At 70.5% G+C, this 13,425-nt stretch overlaps 1 protein-coding gene across 9 annotated transcripts in view; it reads left to right on the top strand.

The window, feature by feature from the left end:
* SIPA1L3 (signal induced proliferation associated 1 like 3) overlaps positions 1-13,425 on the top strand; it is a 112,262-nt gene that overhangs the window by 83,249 nt on the left and 15,588 nt on the right. For 8 of the 9 annotated variants that reach the window (XM_075915488.1, XM_075915484.1, XM_075915486.1 and 5 more), the window contains 8 exons: positions 2,906-3,094; positions 3,319-3,493; positions 3,618-3,721; positions 5,072-5,229; positions 5,662-6,238; positions 7,170-7,444; positions 9,724-9,975; positions 12,206-12,346. In XM_075915488.1, coding sequence (XP_075771603.1) covers positions 2,906-3,094; positions 3,319-3,493; positions 3,618-3,721; positions 5,072-5,229; positions 5,662-6,238; positions 7,170-7,444; positions 9,724-9,975; positions 12,206-12,346 — 1,871 coding nt within the window. The remainder of the gene's footprint in view (positions 1-2,905; positions 3,095-3,318; positions 3,494-3,617; positions 3,722-5,071; positions 5,230-5,661; positions 6,239-7,169; positions 7,445-9,723; positions 9,976-12,205; positions 12,347-13,425) is intronic. The other variant, XM_075915493.1, reaches the window with a different exon arrangement.

Raw genomic sequence — 13,425 nt, 5'->3', positions numbered from 1 at the left:
CGGGGGGGGGGGGGGCTGATCTCAGCTAGGGGCCGGGCAGCGCCTGACCTGGGACGGGGAGGGGGCTGATCTCAGCTAGGGGCCGGGCAGCGCCTGACCTGGGACGGGGGGGGGGGGCTGATCTCAGCTAGGGGCCGGGCAGCGCCTGACCTGGGACGGGGGGGGGGCTGATCTCAGCTAGGGGCCGGGCAGCGCCTGACCTGGGACGGGGGGGGGGGCTGATCTCAGCTAGGGGCCGGGCAGCGCCTGACCTGGGACGGGGGGGGGGGGCTGATCTCAGCTAGGGGCCGGGCAGCGCCTGACCTGGGACTGGGGGGGGAGGCTGATCTCAGCTAGGGGCCGGGCAGCGCCTGACCTGGGACGGGGGGGGGGCTGATCTCAGCTAGGGGCCGGGCAGCGCCTGACCTGGGACGGGGGGGGGGGGGGGCTGATCTCAGCTAGGGGCCGGGCAGCGCCTGACCTGGGACTGGGGGGGGGGCTGATCTCAGCTAGGGGCCGGGCAGCGCCTGACCTGGGACGGGGGGGGGGGGGGGGCTGATCTCAGCTAGGGGCCGGGCAGCGCCTGACCTGGGACGGGGGTGGGGGGCTGATCTCAGCTGGGGCCGGGCAGCGCCTGACCTGGGACTGGGGGGGGAGGCTGATCTCAGCTAGGGGCCGGGCAGCGCCTGACCTGGGACGGGGGGGGGGGGCTGATCTCAGCTAGGGGCCGGGCAGCACCTGACCTGGAGGGGAGGGGGGGGGGCTGATCTCAGCTAGGGGCCGGGCAGCACCTGACCTGGAGGGGAGGGGGGGGGGGCTGATCTCAGCTAGGGGCCGGGCAGCGCCTGACCTGGGACGGGGGGGGGGGGGGGGGCTGATCTCAGCTAGGGGCCGGGCAGCGCCTGACCTGGGACGGGGGTGGGGGGGGCTGATCTCAGCTAGGGGCCGGGCAGCGCCTGACCTGGGACGGGGGGGGGGGGCTGATCTCAGCTAGGGGCCGGGCAGCGCCTGACCTGGGACGGGGGGGGGGGCTGATCTCAGCTAGGGGCCGGGCAGCGCCTGACCTGGGACGGGGGAGGGGGCTGATCTCAGCTAGGGGCCGGGCAGCGCCTGACCTGGGACGGGGGGGGGGGCTGATCTCAGCTAGGGGCCGGGCAGCGCCTGACCTGGGACGGGGGGGGGGGCTGATCTCAGCTAGGGGCCGGGCAGCGCCTGACCTGGGACGGGGGGGGGGGCTGATCTCAGCTAGGGGCCGGGCAGCGCCTGACCTGGGACGGGGGGGGGGGGGGGGGGGCTGATCTCAGCTAGGGGCCGGGCAGCGCCTGACCTGGGACGGGGGAGGGGGCTGATCTCAGCTAGGGGCCGGGCAGCGCCTGACCTGGGACGGGGGAGGGGGCTGATCTCAGCTAGGGGCCGGGCAGCGCCTGACCTGGGACGGGGGGGGGCTGATCTCAGCTAGGGGCCGGGCAGCGCCTGACCTGGGACGGGGGCGGGGGGGGCTGATCTCAGCTAGGGGCCGGGCAGCGCCTGACCTGGGACGGGGGGGGGGGGCTGATCTCAGCTAGGGGCCGGGCAGCGCCTGACCTGGGACGGGGGCGGGGGGGGCTGATCTCAGCTAGGGGCCGGGCAGCGCCTGACCTGGGACGGGGGGGGGGGGGGGCTGATCTCAGCTAGGGGCCGGGCAGCGCCTGACCTGGGACGGGGGCGGGGGGGGCTGATCTCAGCTAGGGGCCGGGCAGCGCCTGACCTGGGACGGGGGCGGGGGGGGCTGATCTCAGCTAGGGGCCGGGCAGCGCCTGACCTGGGACGGGGGCGGGGGGGGCTGATCTCAGCTAGGGGCCGGGCAGCGCCTGACCTGGGACGGGGGGGGGCTGATCTCAGCTAGGGGCCGGGCAGCGCCTGACCTGGGACGGGGGGGGGCTGATCTCAGCTAGGGGCCGGGCAGCGCCTGACCTGGGACGGGGGGGGGGCTGATCTCAGCTAGGGGCCGGGCAGCGCCTGACCTGGGACGGGGGGGGGGGGGGCTGATCTCAGCTAGGGGCCGGGCAGCGCCTGACCTGGGACGGGGGGGGGGGGGGGGGGCTGATCTCAGCTAGGGGCCGGGCAGCGCCTGACCTGGGACGGGGGGGGGGGGGGCTGATCTCAGCTAGGGGCCGGGCAGCGCCTGACCTGGGACGGGGGGGGGGGGGGCTGATCTCAGCTAGGGGCCGGGCAGCGCCTGACCTGGGACGGGGGAGGGGGGGGGGCTGATCTCAGCTAGGGGCCGGGCAGCGCCTGACCTGGGACGGGGGGGGGGGGCTGATCTCAGCTAGGGGCCGGGCAGCGCCTGACCTGGGACGGGGGGGGGGCTGATCTCAGCTAGGGGCCGGGCAGCGCCTGACCTGGGACGGGGGGGGGGGGGGGGCTGATCTCAGCTAGGGGCCGGGCAGCGCCTGACCTGGGACGGGGGGGGGGGGCTGATCTCAGCTAGGGGCCGGGCAGCGCCTGACCTGGGACTGCAGAGGGGCCTGACCCAGGCCGGGGGCCATGGTGCAGTCGGTGGCTTTAGTGACGCTCCCCTTGTACAAATGGCGCATGTGCCGAATGCGGAGCCGTGGCGTTATTGGTGGGCCCGCATATGTGGAGACCGTGCCGCTGCCCTGCCTCCTGCGCCGAGAACGCCCCCTTCTCCCACGAGACACTGGTGAGCCGAGAGGCTGGCGTCAGATGCGGGCGTAGCTCGCTCTAGGCCTCCCGGAGCAAAGCCCCCCCGCCCCCCCTGTCCCAGGTCTGCCTAAAAGCCCCGGCCTCCTGCCCTGTTCAGAGCAGCGTGGCTCCTAGCCGGAGTCCGGTGGCCGGGGCTGCGCACCGAGCCACATTGGCCCCCAGCAAACTATCGGCCCGTTGAGCCATGGGTTCTAACCCCCGTCCCTGTGCTTGGGTGCAGCTCGTAACCCTGCGAGGGTCCATCCTGGAGGACGCGATTCCCAGCACCGCCAAGCACGGGACGCTGCGAGGCCTGCCCCTGAAGGACGTGCTGGAGCACGTGCTGCCCGAGCTGAGCATCCACTGTCTGCGGCTGGCAGTGAACACGCCCAAAGTCCCGGAGCAGCTCCTGAAACTGGACGAGCAGGGGGTGAGTCGTGTGCGGGCGGCGCGGCGCTCGGCTGGGCGAGGGGCTCGGTCTGCAGCCATTAGCAGCCAGGCTGCAAAGGGAGAAAGCTGGTCTGGGGGCTCCGTTGCCTTTCAGATGGGACGCGTGCTCCTAAATCACCTCGGCCCCTTTTGCCCGCTGGGTGCTGAGCTCGGCCAGGTCGGCGGGAGGGCGGGCAGGCTCTCACGGCGGTTCCCGCCCCCCAGCTCTGCCGGAAGCACAAGGTGGGGATCCTGTACTGCAAGGCAGGCCAGAGCTCCGAGGAGGAGATGTACAACAACGAGGAGGCGGGGCCGGCGTTCGAAGAGTTCCTCGCCCTCCTTGGGGAGAAGGTCTGCCTGAAAGCCTTCGGCAAGTACGCTGCCCAGCTGGACACCAAGAGTGAGTGCGGGGCGCAGGCCGCGGTGGGTGGACCCAGCGTTCTGCGCAGCCGGGGCAAGGGGCCCGCAGGGCGCTTGGGCCGGCTCCCCCCTCACGGAGGCTCTTCTCTTGCCCCGCTCCGCAGCCGACTCCACCGGCACCCACTCTCTGTACACCACGTATCAGGACTACGAGATCATGTTCCACGTCTCCACCATGCTCCCCTACACGCTCAACAACAGGCAGCAGGTAAGCGCTGCGGGGTAACCGGGTCCATCGCGCTGCCCTGTTCTGCTAACGGGGCCCGTGCATGTCCCAGGTTCGGGTCGCAGGCGGCCTGCGCCGGGATCCCGGAGAGGAGGGAGGGAGGAGACGCGTCCCTGCTGTTCAAACAGCCTGGGAGGGAGGGCGGTGCTGTTGTCCCCGCTGGACTGGTGGGAACGGAGGCACAGCCGGACGGAGTGACTTGCCCAAGGACGTGGGGGAGTCTGTGGCAGAGAACCTGGGTCTGCGCCCGCTGGCAAATAGCAGCTGGGATCCTGACGCTAGCGACCTGGTGTGTGCGGACCCCCCCCCCCCCCCGATCCTGCACCAAGATGAGACCCCGCCAGCCAGTAGAACAGAGGGGTTCTCCAGGACACAGCCCGGCCCAGCTGTGATGTGGACACACGGAGTCGGGCTGGCAGCCGTACACCCCTTGGGGTGGGGTCCACTCGGCTTAGTCTGCGCTCTCTGGTTTTCCAGCTCCCAGGCCCTGACCCCAGCCAGGTGTCGGTCTCTGCCCCCCTTCCTTTGTCTCCTTCTCTGGGAAGAGCCTTGTTCTCTGCCCAGGTTGGGACGAGGTGTCTGGGCCAATCCACATGTGGGCAGGGCCGCATTATGACTTTGGTGGGCCCTAGGCACTTTTGCCTCCGTTAAAAAAAAAAAAAGATTATTTTTGATATAACTTTAAATACGTCGACATTTTATTTTTTTTCTCTTTTAGGCAAAAGTTAATAGATTTTCATGGGCCCTAAAAATGTGGGTTTTTTCTGATGTGAGAAAAAAATTAAAACGTTTTCTTCGACCCTAAAAGTTCATTTTTTTTCTTCTGATTTTAAAAGAAATTCAAACGTTTTCCTGGGCCCCTAAAAGCATCGTGGGCCCTAGGCCCTGTGCCTACTGTGCCTCATGGATGAGTCAGCCCTGCATGTGGGAGTCACACCTCACAGCGTGGGGAACCCGGGTTACAGCGCGGGGAACCCCCCACGTCACACCTGGGCTGGGGGGACAGTCTGGGGCTGGACTTGGAGCCAGGCGCCCCATTGTCCTGGCCAGTGAGTCTCCATGCTCCGCTCCTGTCTGCAAAGGACCTGCACCCTGGGCACTCGGGGCTGGAATCCAGCCGGGCTCCCCACTGGAGCTCCCCCAAGCCAGCCACGGTTACGGCACTGGCCCTGCAGAGTCCTGGCCCCCTCGCTCGCAGGAACGTTCCTGGGGGGCTGCTGGTTCCGGAGAGGAAGGGGCAGCCTGCTCTCCATACTGCTACCAGCGGCTCGGGCTCTGCTTCCCTGCCCCTCCGGCCCTCCGGCACTCACCCCTCTCGTCTTACCTCGGTAGCTCCTACGCAAGCGGCACATAGGGAACGACATCGTCACAATCATCTTCCAAGAGCCGGGAGCCCTGCCTTTCACGCCCCAGAACATCCGCTCCCACTTCCAGCACGTCTTCATCGTCGTCCGCGCCCACAGCCCCTGCACTGACAACGTTTGCTATAGGTACGCCGAGCCTCTCCCGCTGCCAGCTGGGTTCTGAGCCCGCACGCCGGGGCGGAAGGAGGCCGGTTCCCCCGGGGAGACCCCTGGGGCCTCTGCCCGTGTTTGCGGGGCTGACTCTGGGGTACAAGGGATGAATCCTACAGGCAGTCGGGGTCAGTGGCTGTTCTGCGCTGGCTCGTGGCACAGGCAGAGGGCGGGGAAGCTGGGCAGTCCGAGCGGGTTTTCAAGCAGGCCGGGCCAAGCGAGTCGGTGCCAGACATGGAGGCTCCTTGTGGCTGGTGCCAGCCTCCCATGCTCCGCGCAGCACCTTCCTCGGGGGCACCGAACTCCCGAGCCGATGGTGAAGCCCAAGGCCGTCAGGGAAGAGCCGTGCCCTGCAGCGGCTGTGCTGGAAGCTCGTCTGAGCAGTCTCCCCCCGCCCTTTGTTTCCAGTGTGGCTGTGAGCAGATCCAAAGACGCGCCGCCGTTCGGGCCCCCCATCCCCAGCGGCGTCACCTTCCGCAAGTCGGACGTCTTCCGAGACTTCTTGCTGGCCAAGGTGATCAACGCGGAGAACGCCGCCCACAAGTCGGACAAGTTCCACACCATGGCGACGCGCACCCGGCAGGAGTACCTGAAGGACCTGGCGGAGAACTGCAGCACCAGCACGCCCATCGACTCCACGGGGAAGTTCAACCTCATCTCCCTGGCCTCCAAGAGGAAGGAGAAGGGGAAGGCGCGGCCGGGGGCGGAGCAGCACAGCACCGGCGCCATCGCCTGGCGCGTGGCCGCCCAGGACTTCGCGCAGGGGGCCGAGGTGGAGTGCGTCTTGGGCATCTCCAACGAGTTCCTCGTCCTCTTGGACCTCCGCACCAAGGAGGTGGTGTTCAACTGCTTCTGCGGGGACGTGATCGGCTGGACGCCCGAGGCCCTCGCCCTCAAGGTCTTCTACGGGCGAGGGGACCACGTCTTCATCCGGGCCGTGGACGGCAGCCCCGAAGCCATCCAGGAGATTGTGCAGCGACTCAAGGTAGGAGCAGAGCTGGTGAGGGTGGGGCTCTCCTGGCCTGGGTCCCCAGGGCGCGGGGTGCTGCGCAGATGGTCCCTGCCCGAACAGCCCCCTGGCCCACTGACGAGACAGACGCTCCAAGGAGCCACCAGGCCACTGTCAGACGGGAAGAGAACCCGGGAGTCCGGGCTCCTCCGCTCTCACCACCGCTCCCCCCTCCAAGCCGGGGGATGGACCTGAGGACTCTCGGCACCCAGTCCCCCTGCTCCAACCCCCAGAGCCTGGGAAAGAACCCAGGAGTCCCCCTGCTCCAACCCCCAGAGCCCAGGGGATGGACCCCAGGTGCCCTGGCTGCTGCCCCAGTGGTACAGGCAGGAGGTTACCGGCTGCAGGTCTCACATGGGACCAGGTGACTCCAGGGTTCCGAGGGACCGTCTGCGGCTCATGGCGTTGCCATTCGTATTCGTGCGCCTGGGCGGTGAGTGGGGCGGAGCCAGTCAGTCACACCAGGGCCAGGCCATCTGCCCAGGGCTTCTGCTCCATGGGGCCGCCTCCCTTCTCCCACATGGGGGCGCCGGGGGGCCCAGCAGGCTCCTGGCAGCAGAAGGGAAATGCCAAGCGCAGCCGAGGGACGCTGGCAGCAGGCGCTGTGCTTGGAGGCTGCCCACGGTGAACCAGCTGCTCTCCGCGGAGCTGCCTGGCTCCCAGGGGCTCTTGCTGTTCGCTTTCTCGAGCCTGGTTGGCTGAGAGGAAGGGCGTGTGCAGGGAGCAGAGCCGGCCGAGACCGGCAGGCTGCTGCGTCCGTCCTGTGAGCGGCGTCCGGGGGCGGGGGCCAGCAGGGGGACGCCGGCACCAGGGGCGTGCCGAGGCCCCGGGCTAGTTCAGCCACGGCTGCCCGCCACGCAGCGGGTCCCTGATCGCCCGCGGTGATGGCTGCTCCGTGCCCGCGCAGGTCATGACCTCGGGCTGCGAGACGGTGGACATGACGCTGCGCAGGAACGGGCTGGGCCAGCTCGGCTTCCACGTGAAGTACGACGGGACGGTGGCGGAGGTGGAGGACTACGGCTTCGCGTGGCAGGCGGGGCTCCGGCAGGGCAGCCGGCTGGTGGAGATCTGCAAGGTGGCCGTGGTGACGCTCTCCCACGACCAGATGATTGACTTGCTGCGGACGTCCGTCACGGTGAAAGTGGTCATCATCCCGCCCCACGAGGACGGCGTCCCTCGCAGGTACCCCGGCTTTGGGCGCCGGCTGCGGCAGCGCTCGCAGCCCAGCTGGGCTCACTGCCCTTGGGCCCTCTGCTCCAGAGGGAGCCGCTGTGGAGGCTGCGTTAAAAGGGGAGTCAGCTGCAGGTGATGCGAGTTCAGGGCCCAGCCTGGGCCCCCTTGCTGCTAGGCAGCTGGCTGTGGGGCCAGGGAAGATGGGGCCAGGGCCCTGGCCATCTGTGCAGCAGGAGCTTTGCACCCCAAGCTGCGTCCCCGCCGGGCGTTGCTCGCTCGTCGGCCTTGGGCCTGTTTGTGAACAGATCTGCATGTGGCCCTTGCAGCTCTCGGCGCTGTGACTTCCGCACTGCGCCTGCCCTGGGGCTCCGCAGGGCAAGTCAAGACACTGACGCTTGCAGGCTTCTCCCAAACCCCAGCCCAGCTGTGGGCCGAGCTCCGCATCGGAGCGGGGGCCCTTGGAGTGCAGGGTTGGGAGCCGTGTTTTCTGCTCGGCAGCTGGAAGGCTGAAGTCTTAGGGCAGGACACAGGTAGCATAAGGGCCACAGCTAGGGGGGAGCTGGGTGAAATTGGTTCTGTCCTAGCGCTCGGCCTGGCTGGAGCGGCCGGTGTCAGGCGCACGAAGTCACTGGGGCCAGCCCCCGAGTCTCATGGGGCCTGCCCGCGCTGGGGAGGCAGAGGCACTGGGAACAGCAGCGGGGACTTGCAGCGTGGCTCTCCCGGCCCGCACCGCAGCACCCGCCTGCCGTGCTGCTGTTCAGCACCGCCCAGTGCGGTGAGCGAGAGCTGGCACGTGGCCGTGGTCTCAGCGCGCTGGTGCTGCACGCTCACGTCTTTGTGCCACGAGAGGTTTTAGCCATCGAGTCGAGGGGCCCGGTGTATTTTACCGCCCGTCCGTTGGTTCACTCCCCTGTCTGCGTAGGGGGCTGGAGGGGAGGAAGCGGGGCGGTCCGGAACCCTGGGCATTGCCAGCCTGCTGCCATTTCCCGCAGGCCCTTCCCTCTGGGCCACGTCGACAGGAGCGCTGTGAGCACGGCGCGAGGAGTCGCTCTCCCGCTGAGGCCTCCGCTGGCGGATTGGGTCCCGTTCCGGGCACCGCATTTCAGGAAAGCTGGGGAGAAATTGGACAGGGTCCGGAGAAGAGCAACACCAATGCTGGAAGGTCTAGAGAACATGAGCTAGGAGGGCAGACTGACAGAATGGGGCTTGGTTAGTTTGGGAAGGAGCAGACTGAGGGGACATGCCAGCGGCTTTCAAGTACTAAAAGTGTGTCACGAGGTGGAGGGGGAAACATTGTTCCCCTCGGCCTCTGAGGACAGGCCAAGCAGCAAGGGGCTTCAGCTGCAGCCAGGGAGGTTGTTGGACATGAGGGAAGACTTCCTGCCTGCCAGGGGGGTGAAACACTGGGCTAAGTTGCCCAGAGAGGCTGTTTAAATCTCCATCCCTGGGGATATTTCAGAGCAGGGCTGGGTTAGACGGTGCTTGGCCCTGCTGTGGGGGCCGGGGACAGGCCGTGCTGACCCCTCGAGGTCCCTGCCCGTCCCAGTGGGAAGGATTCAGTGGGACATGCTCTTCCTGGTAACTGAAAGCCGCGTCGGGCGTCCAGGCGCCTCCTGTGGGCAGGCAGCTGGGCCCAGTTTTCTCCTCCGGGGCTTGGTTCCGTGCCCCAGCTCGAAGGGCTCAGGAGCCTTTCCTGCTCCAGGCTCTGGCCCTGCCCTTGGGCCGGGCGCTTTGCGCTGGCATTTCCTTGCTCCCTGCCAGGCCTGCGCGGGGCCAGCGGCTGAGGGCTCCGCGTGCCTAGCCGGAGCGTGGGGCCAGGAATCGCTCCGGGCGCCGTTTGGCCTCTGCAGCAATGGGATGCTCAGGAGCCTTTTGGCGGCAGGGCCGTGGGCCGGGGCGGCAGGCCGCTGACCCGAGCTGAGCGGGGGCTCTGCCTGGCCGGGCTGCGAGCGCCAGGGAGCTGTGACTCTGCCCGGGGGCTGGTGGCCTTTCCCGAGCCTGGCCCAGGCAGCGCTGCCGCGAGTGGGGCTTTGCCCGTCTGCCTCTAGGCTCCTGCGTCCCGCTTTTCCCCACATGTGGCTAAGTAGGTCACCTCCTCCGTGCCGGCTGCCTCTGCATCCTCCTCGCCAGCAGCAGGGAGATGCTGCCGCTGATAGGCTGGAGTGCGAAGGAGCAGGCTGAGCCAGTGTGGGGAAGGCAGCCCCGCCCTGCCCCGGAGCCGGGCCTCTGACCCCCGGGGCTCCTGTCCCCTCGCGAGCCAGCCCCAGCGCCTGCCGTTTGCTTCCCAGGGGCTGGGCCGAGTCCTTCGACATGAGCAGCATGGAGCACAAGGCGGAGCCGGAGAGCGGGGCCGCGGGGCATCGACCCCCGTACCGCAGCAACTCGGCCTGGCAGTGGAGTGGGCCGGCCTCGCACAACTCCTCCCAGGCCGCCAAGTGGGCGGAGCCCCCGCCCCCAGGCCACGCCCAGTCCCTCACGAGGCCCCCCAAAGCGAGCGCCATCGTCCCGTACCGCGAGCCGCAGCCCCTGCACAGCAAGAGGTGAGGCGGGCGCAGGCCAAGCGGCGGGGGGCGGGGAGGGATGGGGGTGGGCGCAGGCCGGGGGGCGGGGAGCCGGGAGGGTTGGAGGCGGGGGGCAGGGAGCTGGGAGGGGTGGAGGCGGGCGCAGGCCGAGCGGCGGGGGGCGGGCAGCCGGGAGGGATGGAGGCGGGCGCGGGCCGAGCGGCGGGGGGCGGGCAGCCGGGAGGGATGGAGGCGGGCGCGGGCCGAGCGGCGGGGGGCGGGCAGCCGGGAGGGATGGAGGCGGGCGCAGGCCGAGTGGCGGGGGGCGGGCAGCCGGGAGGGATGGAGGCGGGCGCGGGCCGAGTGGCGGGGGGCAGGGAGCCGGGAGGGATGGAGGCGGGCGCGGGCCGAGTGGCGGGGGGCAGGGAGCCGGGAGGGATGGAGGCGGGCGCGGGCCGAGTGGCGGGGGGCAGGGAGCCGGGAGGGATGGAGGCGGGCGCGGGCCGAGTGGCGGGGGGCAGGGAGCCGGGAGGCATGGAGGCGGGCGCAGGCCGAGTGGCGGGGGGCGGGCAGCCGGGAGGGATGGAGGCGGGCGCGGGCCGAGTGGCGGGGGGCGGGCAGCCGGGAGGGATGGAGGCGGGCGCGGGCCGAGTGGCGGGGGGCAGGGAGCCGGGAGGGATGGAGGCGGGCGCGGGCCGAGCGGCAGGGAGCCGGGAGGGATGGAGGCGGGCGCGGGCCGAGTGGCGGGGGGCAGGGAGCCGGGAGGCATGGAGGCGGGCGCGGGCCGAGTGGCGGGGGGCGGGCAGCCGGGAGGGATGGAGGCGGGCGCGGGCCGAGTGGCGGGGGGCGGGCAGCCGGGAGGGATGGAGGCGGGCGCGGGCCGAGTGGCGGGGGGCAGGGAGCCGGGAGGGATGGAGGCGGGCGCGGGCCGAGTGGCGGGGGGCAGGGAGCCGGGAGGCATGGAGGCGGGCGCGGGCCGAGTGGCGGGGGGCGGGCAGCCGGGAGGGATGGAGGCGGGCGCGGGCCGAGTGGCGGGGGGCGGGCAGCCGGGAGGGATGGAGGCGGGCGCGGGCCGAGTGGCGGGGGGCAGGGAGCCGGGAGGGATGGAGGCGGGCGCGGGCCGAGTGGCGGGGGGCAGGGAGCCGGGAGGGATGGAGGCGGGCGCGGGCCGAGTGGCGGGGGGCGGGCAGCCGGGAGGGATGGAGGCGGGCGCGGGCCGAGTGGCGGGGGGCGGGCAGCCGGGAGGGATGGAGGCGGGCGCGGGCCGAGTGGCGGGGGGCAGGGAGCCGGGAGGGATGGCAGTGGCATGAGGCCCAGGTGACCTGTGCGTGGGGCTGAGCAGAGCGGGAGCCCAGGGGCTCGACCCTGCGGTCCGCGTGAGGCTCTCGGACCTGGCTCATGCGCCCCTCAGGGCTGCGGGGCAGCCGTCGGTCTCGGGGGTCCCGCGGGGAGGAGCAGGCAGCGGAAGCAGGGCCTGGAGGGCTCGCTCCCGGCAGGAGACGGTGGAAGTCCGCCCCTTGCACTGGGCGTGGGGGACCCTGTGGGACCTGCCGTTTGGGGTCGGTGCAGCAGCCTCTGATCCCCCTCCGTGGAGCACGAGGGATGAGCCAGGCCCAGGGGGCATCTCAGGCCCCTCCAGGCAATCAGCCACGAGCCTTCTGCATTCCCGCTCCCTTCCAGTGAAATGCCCCGGGCAGCATGGGCAAGCCCCTGGCCCCGCCCCCGGCCCCGCCCCCCTGCTAGCCCCACCCCAGGATGCGAGGTGCTGCGCTGTGCATGTACTCCCCCCTTCCAGACACGGGGAGGGGAGCGGGCGTGCGCTCGCCACAGCCTCCCCAGCCTGAGAGCACCGGGGGAGGGAGAGGGCACTGGGGCGGCGTGTGGGCGGGGCCGTGTCCTCCCCCTGCCTTACACACCCCACGCCGAGCTGCTCTCCAGCCAGCCAGCGGCACAGCCGGGCCCTGGGGCAGCCGTATCGGCGGAGAGCAGGGAGTGCGAGCGGGGCGGGGGGCGGCTTGCAGCGCAGGGAGGGCCCCAGCAGTGTCGCTCAGCGCCACCGGGGTCGGGGGAAGTGTCACCTGCCGCTCACCGGGCAGACTGCCTGCCCCATGGCCAGCTCCGCTGCTGCCCCCTTGGCCCAGGACTTGCCTTGCTTGTGATCTGCCGGGCCTGGGCCGTGGGGATTACAGCTGGGCAGGGTCCCTGGGGCGTTCTGGCTCCGGACCTTTGACCGGACCTTTCTTTTTCTGCGGCCGTCCCTTTGAACCAGGCCGGTTAGCTTCCCGGAGACGCCACACGCTGCCCCGGCGGGCCCCGAGAGAGCCCAGCCCTACCGCCAGCCCTCTGGCAGCTTCTCCACGCCGGGCTCGGGAGGAACGGCGTACGCCCGCTACAAGCCGTCCCCAGAGAGGTAGGCCAAGGGCCTGCCCCATCCCGGGGCCCTGTGGGGGACTCAGCCCGGGGCGTCACGTGGCTTGGCGTTTGCAAGCCGCGGGGTCCCTCGAGTGCCGACAGGTAACACGGCCTCTTCCCCTTGGTGGGTCGGCGGGAGGGGTCAGCCAGTCTCCGCCTCCCTGGAAAGACCGTGGCCTCCGGGGTGCTCTGGGCTGGCTGGGTGCAGCTGGAGCTCAGCAGAGGCCTCGCCAGCGGCTGGTGCCCACGCCAAGACTGGAGCCAAGAGCCCGCATCTGGCTAGCGGGGGTGGAGTGTTCCTGATGGCATGTGGGTCAGCTGGTAGCATTGGCTCTGGATAGCTGTGATCTCGCTTGGGACCCATGGGGCTGGTGGGGGGGCGCTGGGGACCCCAGGATCCAGCCGGGGGACAGTCCCTGGGGCTGGTCCTTGCCAGAGGCTGCTTGGGGTGCTGGAAGTCTCATTGTCTTTCCTGGGGCTCCCTGGCAGGCCGGCAGGGGCTGACTCACCAGTCCTGCTTTCTGCAACGGGTCCCCGTAGCGGTGAGCTGCTGCCCCCGTCCTGCGTGCAGCCTGGCCCCGGGAGGGAAATGGATCCTTCCTGCCCCAGTGCAGCGCCTCCCAGCACGTGCACGTGACCCCAGGGGCGTGGGCCCGGTGGCAGGGAAGGGCCGCGAGGGATCTGGTCGGCGGAGAGCTCGGCAGAGTGCCCTCTCCCCGGCCCGGAGCCATCCTCCCCTGCGTGGGTCTGGGCTTGCTCGGCCCAGCCGGGGGCTTCCGCGCTCCCCGCTGGCCTCTTGCTGCCGTGGCCCCGGGCAAGGCCTGGTCCCCCGTCCCTGCCCCGCTGAGCTCGGCGCCCGCTGGCCTTGCCTGTGCTCCCCGGCTGTGTCCTGGCTCGCCCATTCCCCCCGGCTCCGTCCTGGTGCCTGCGCGCCCGCTCTCTAATTGCACATTCTGCTTCTTACTCATCTGGCAGCCCTCCCCCTCCCCCTCCCCCTCCCTCTCCCCCTCCCCGCCCGAGCCTGGATCCTGGCTTTAAAAAACCTGCTAATGAGAACACAGGCTTCTCTTAACAGCA

Source organism: Pelodiscus sinensis, unplaced genomic scaffold (genome assembly GCF_049634645.1).
Source record: "Pelodiscus sinensis isolate JC-2024 unplaced genomic scaffold, ASM4963464v1 ctg34, whole genome shotgun sequence".
In the NCBI taxonomy this organism is placed as follows: Eukaryota; Metazoa; Chordata; order Testudines; family Trionychidae; genus Pelodiscus; species Pelodiscus sinensis.
The sequence above is the reverse complement of the archived record's forward strand: the minus strand, read 5'-3'. Positions and strand labels throughout refer to the sequence as shown.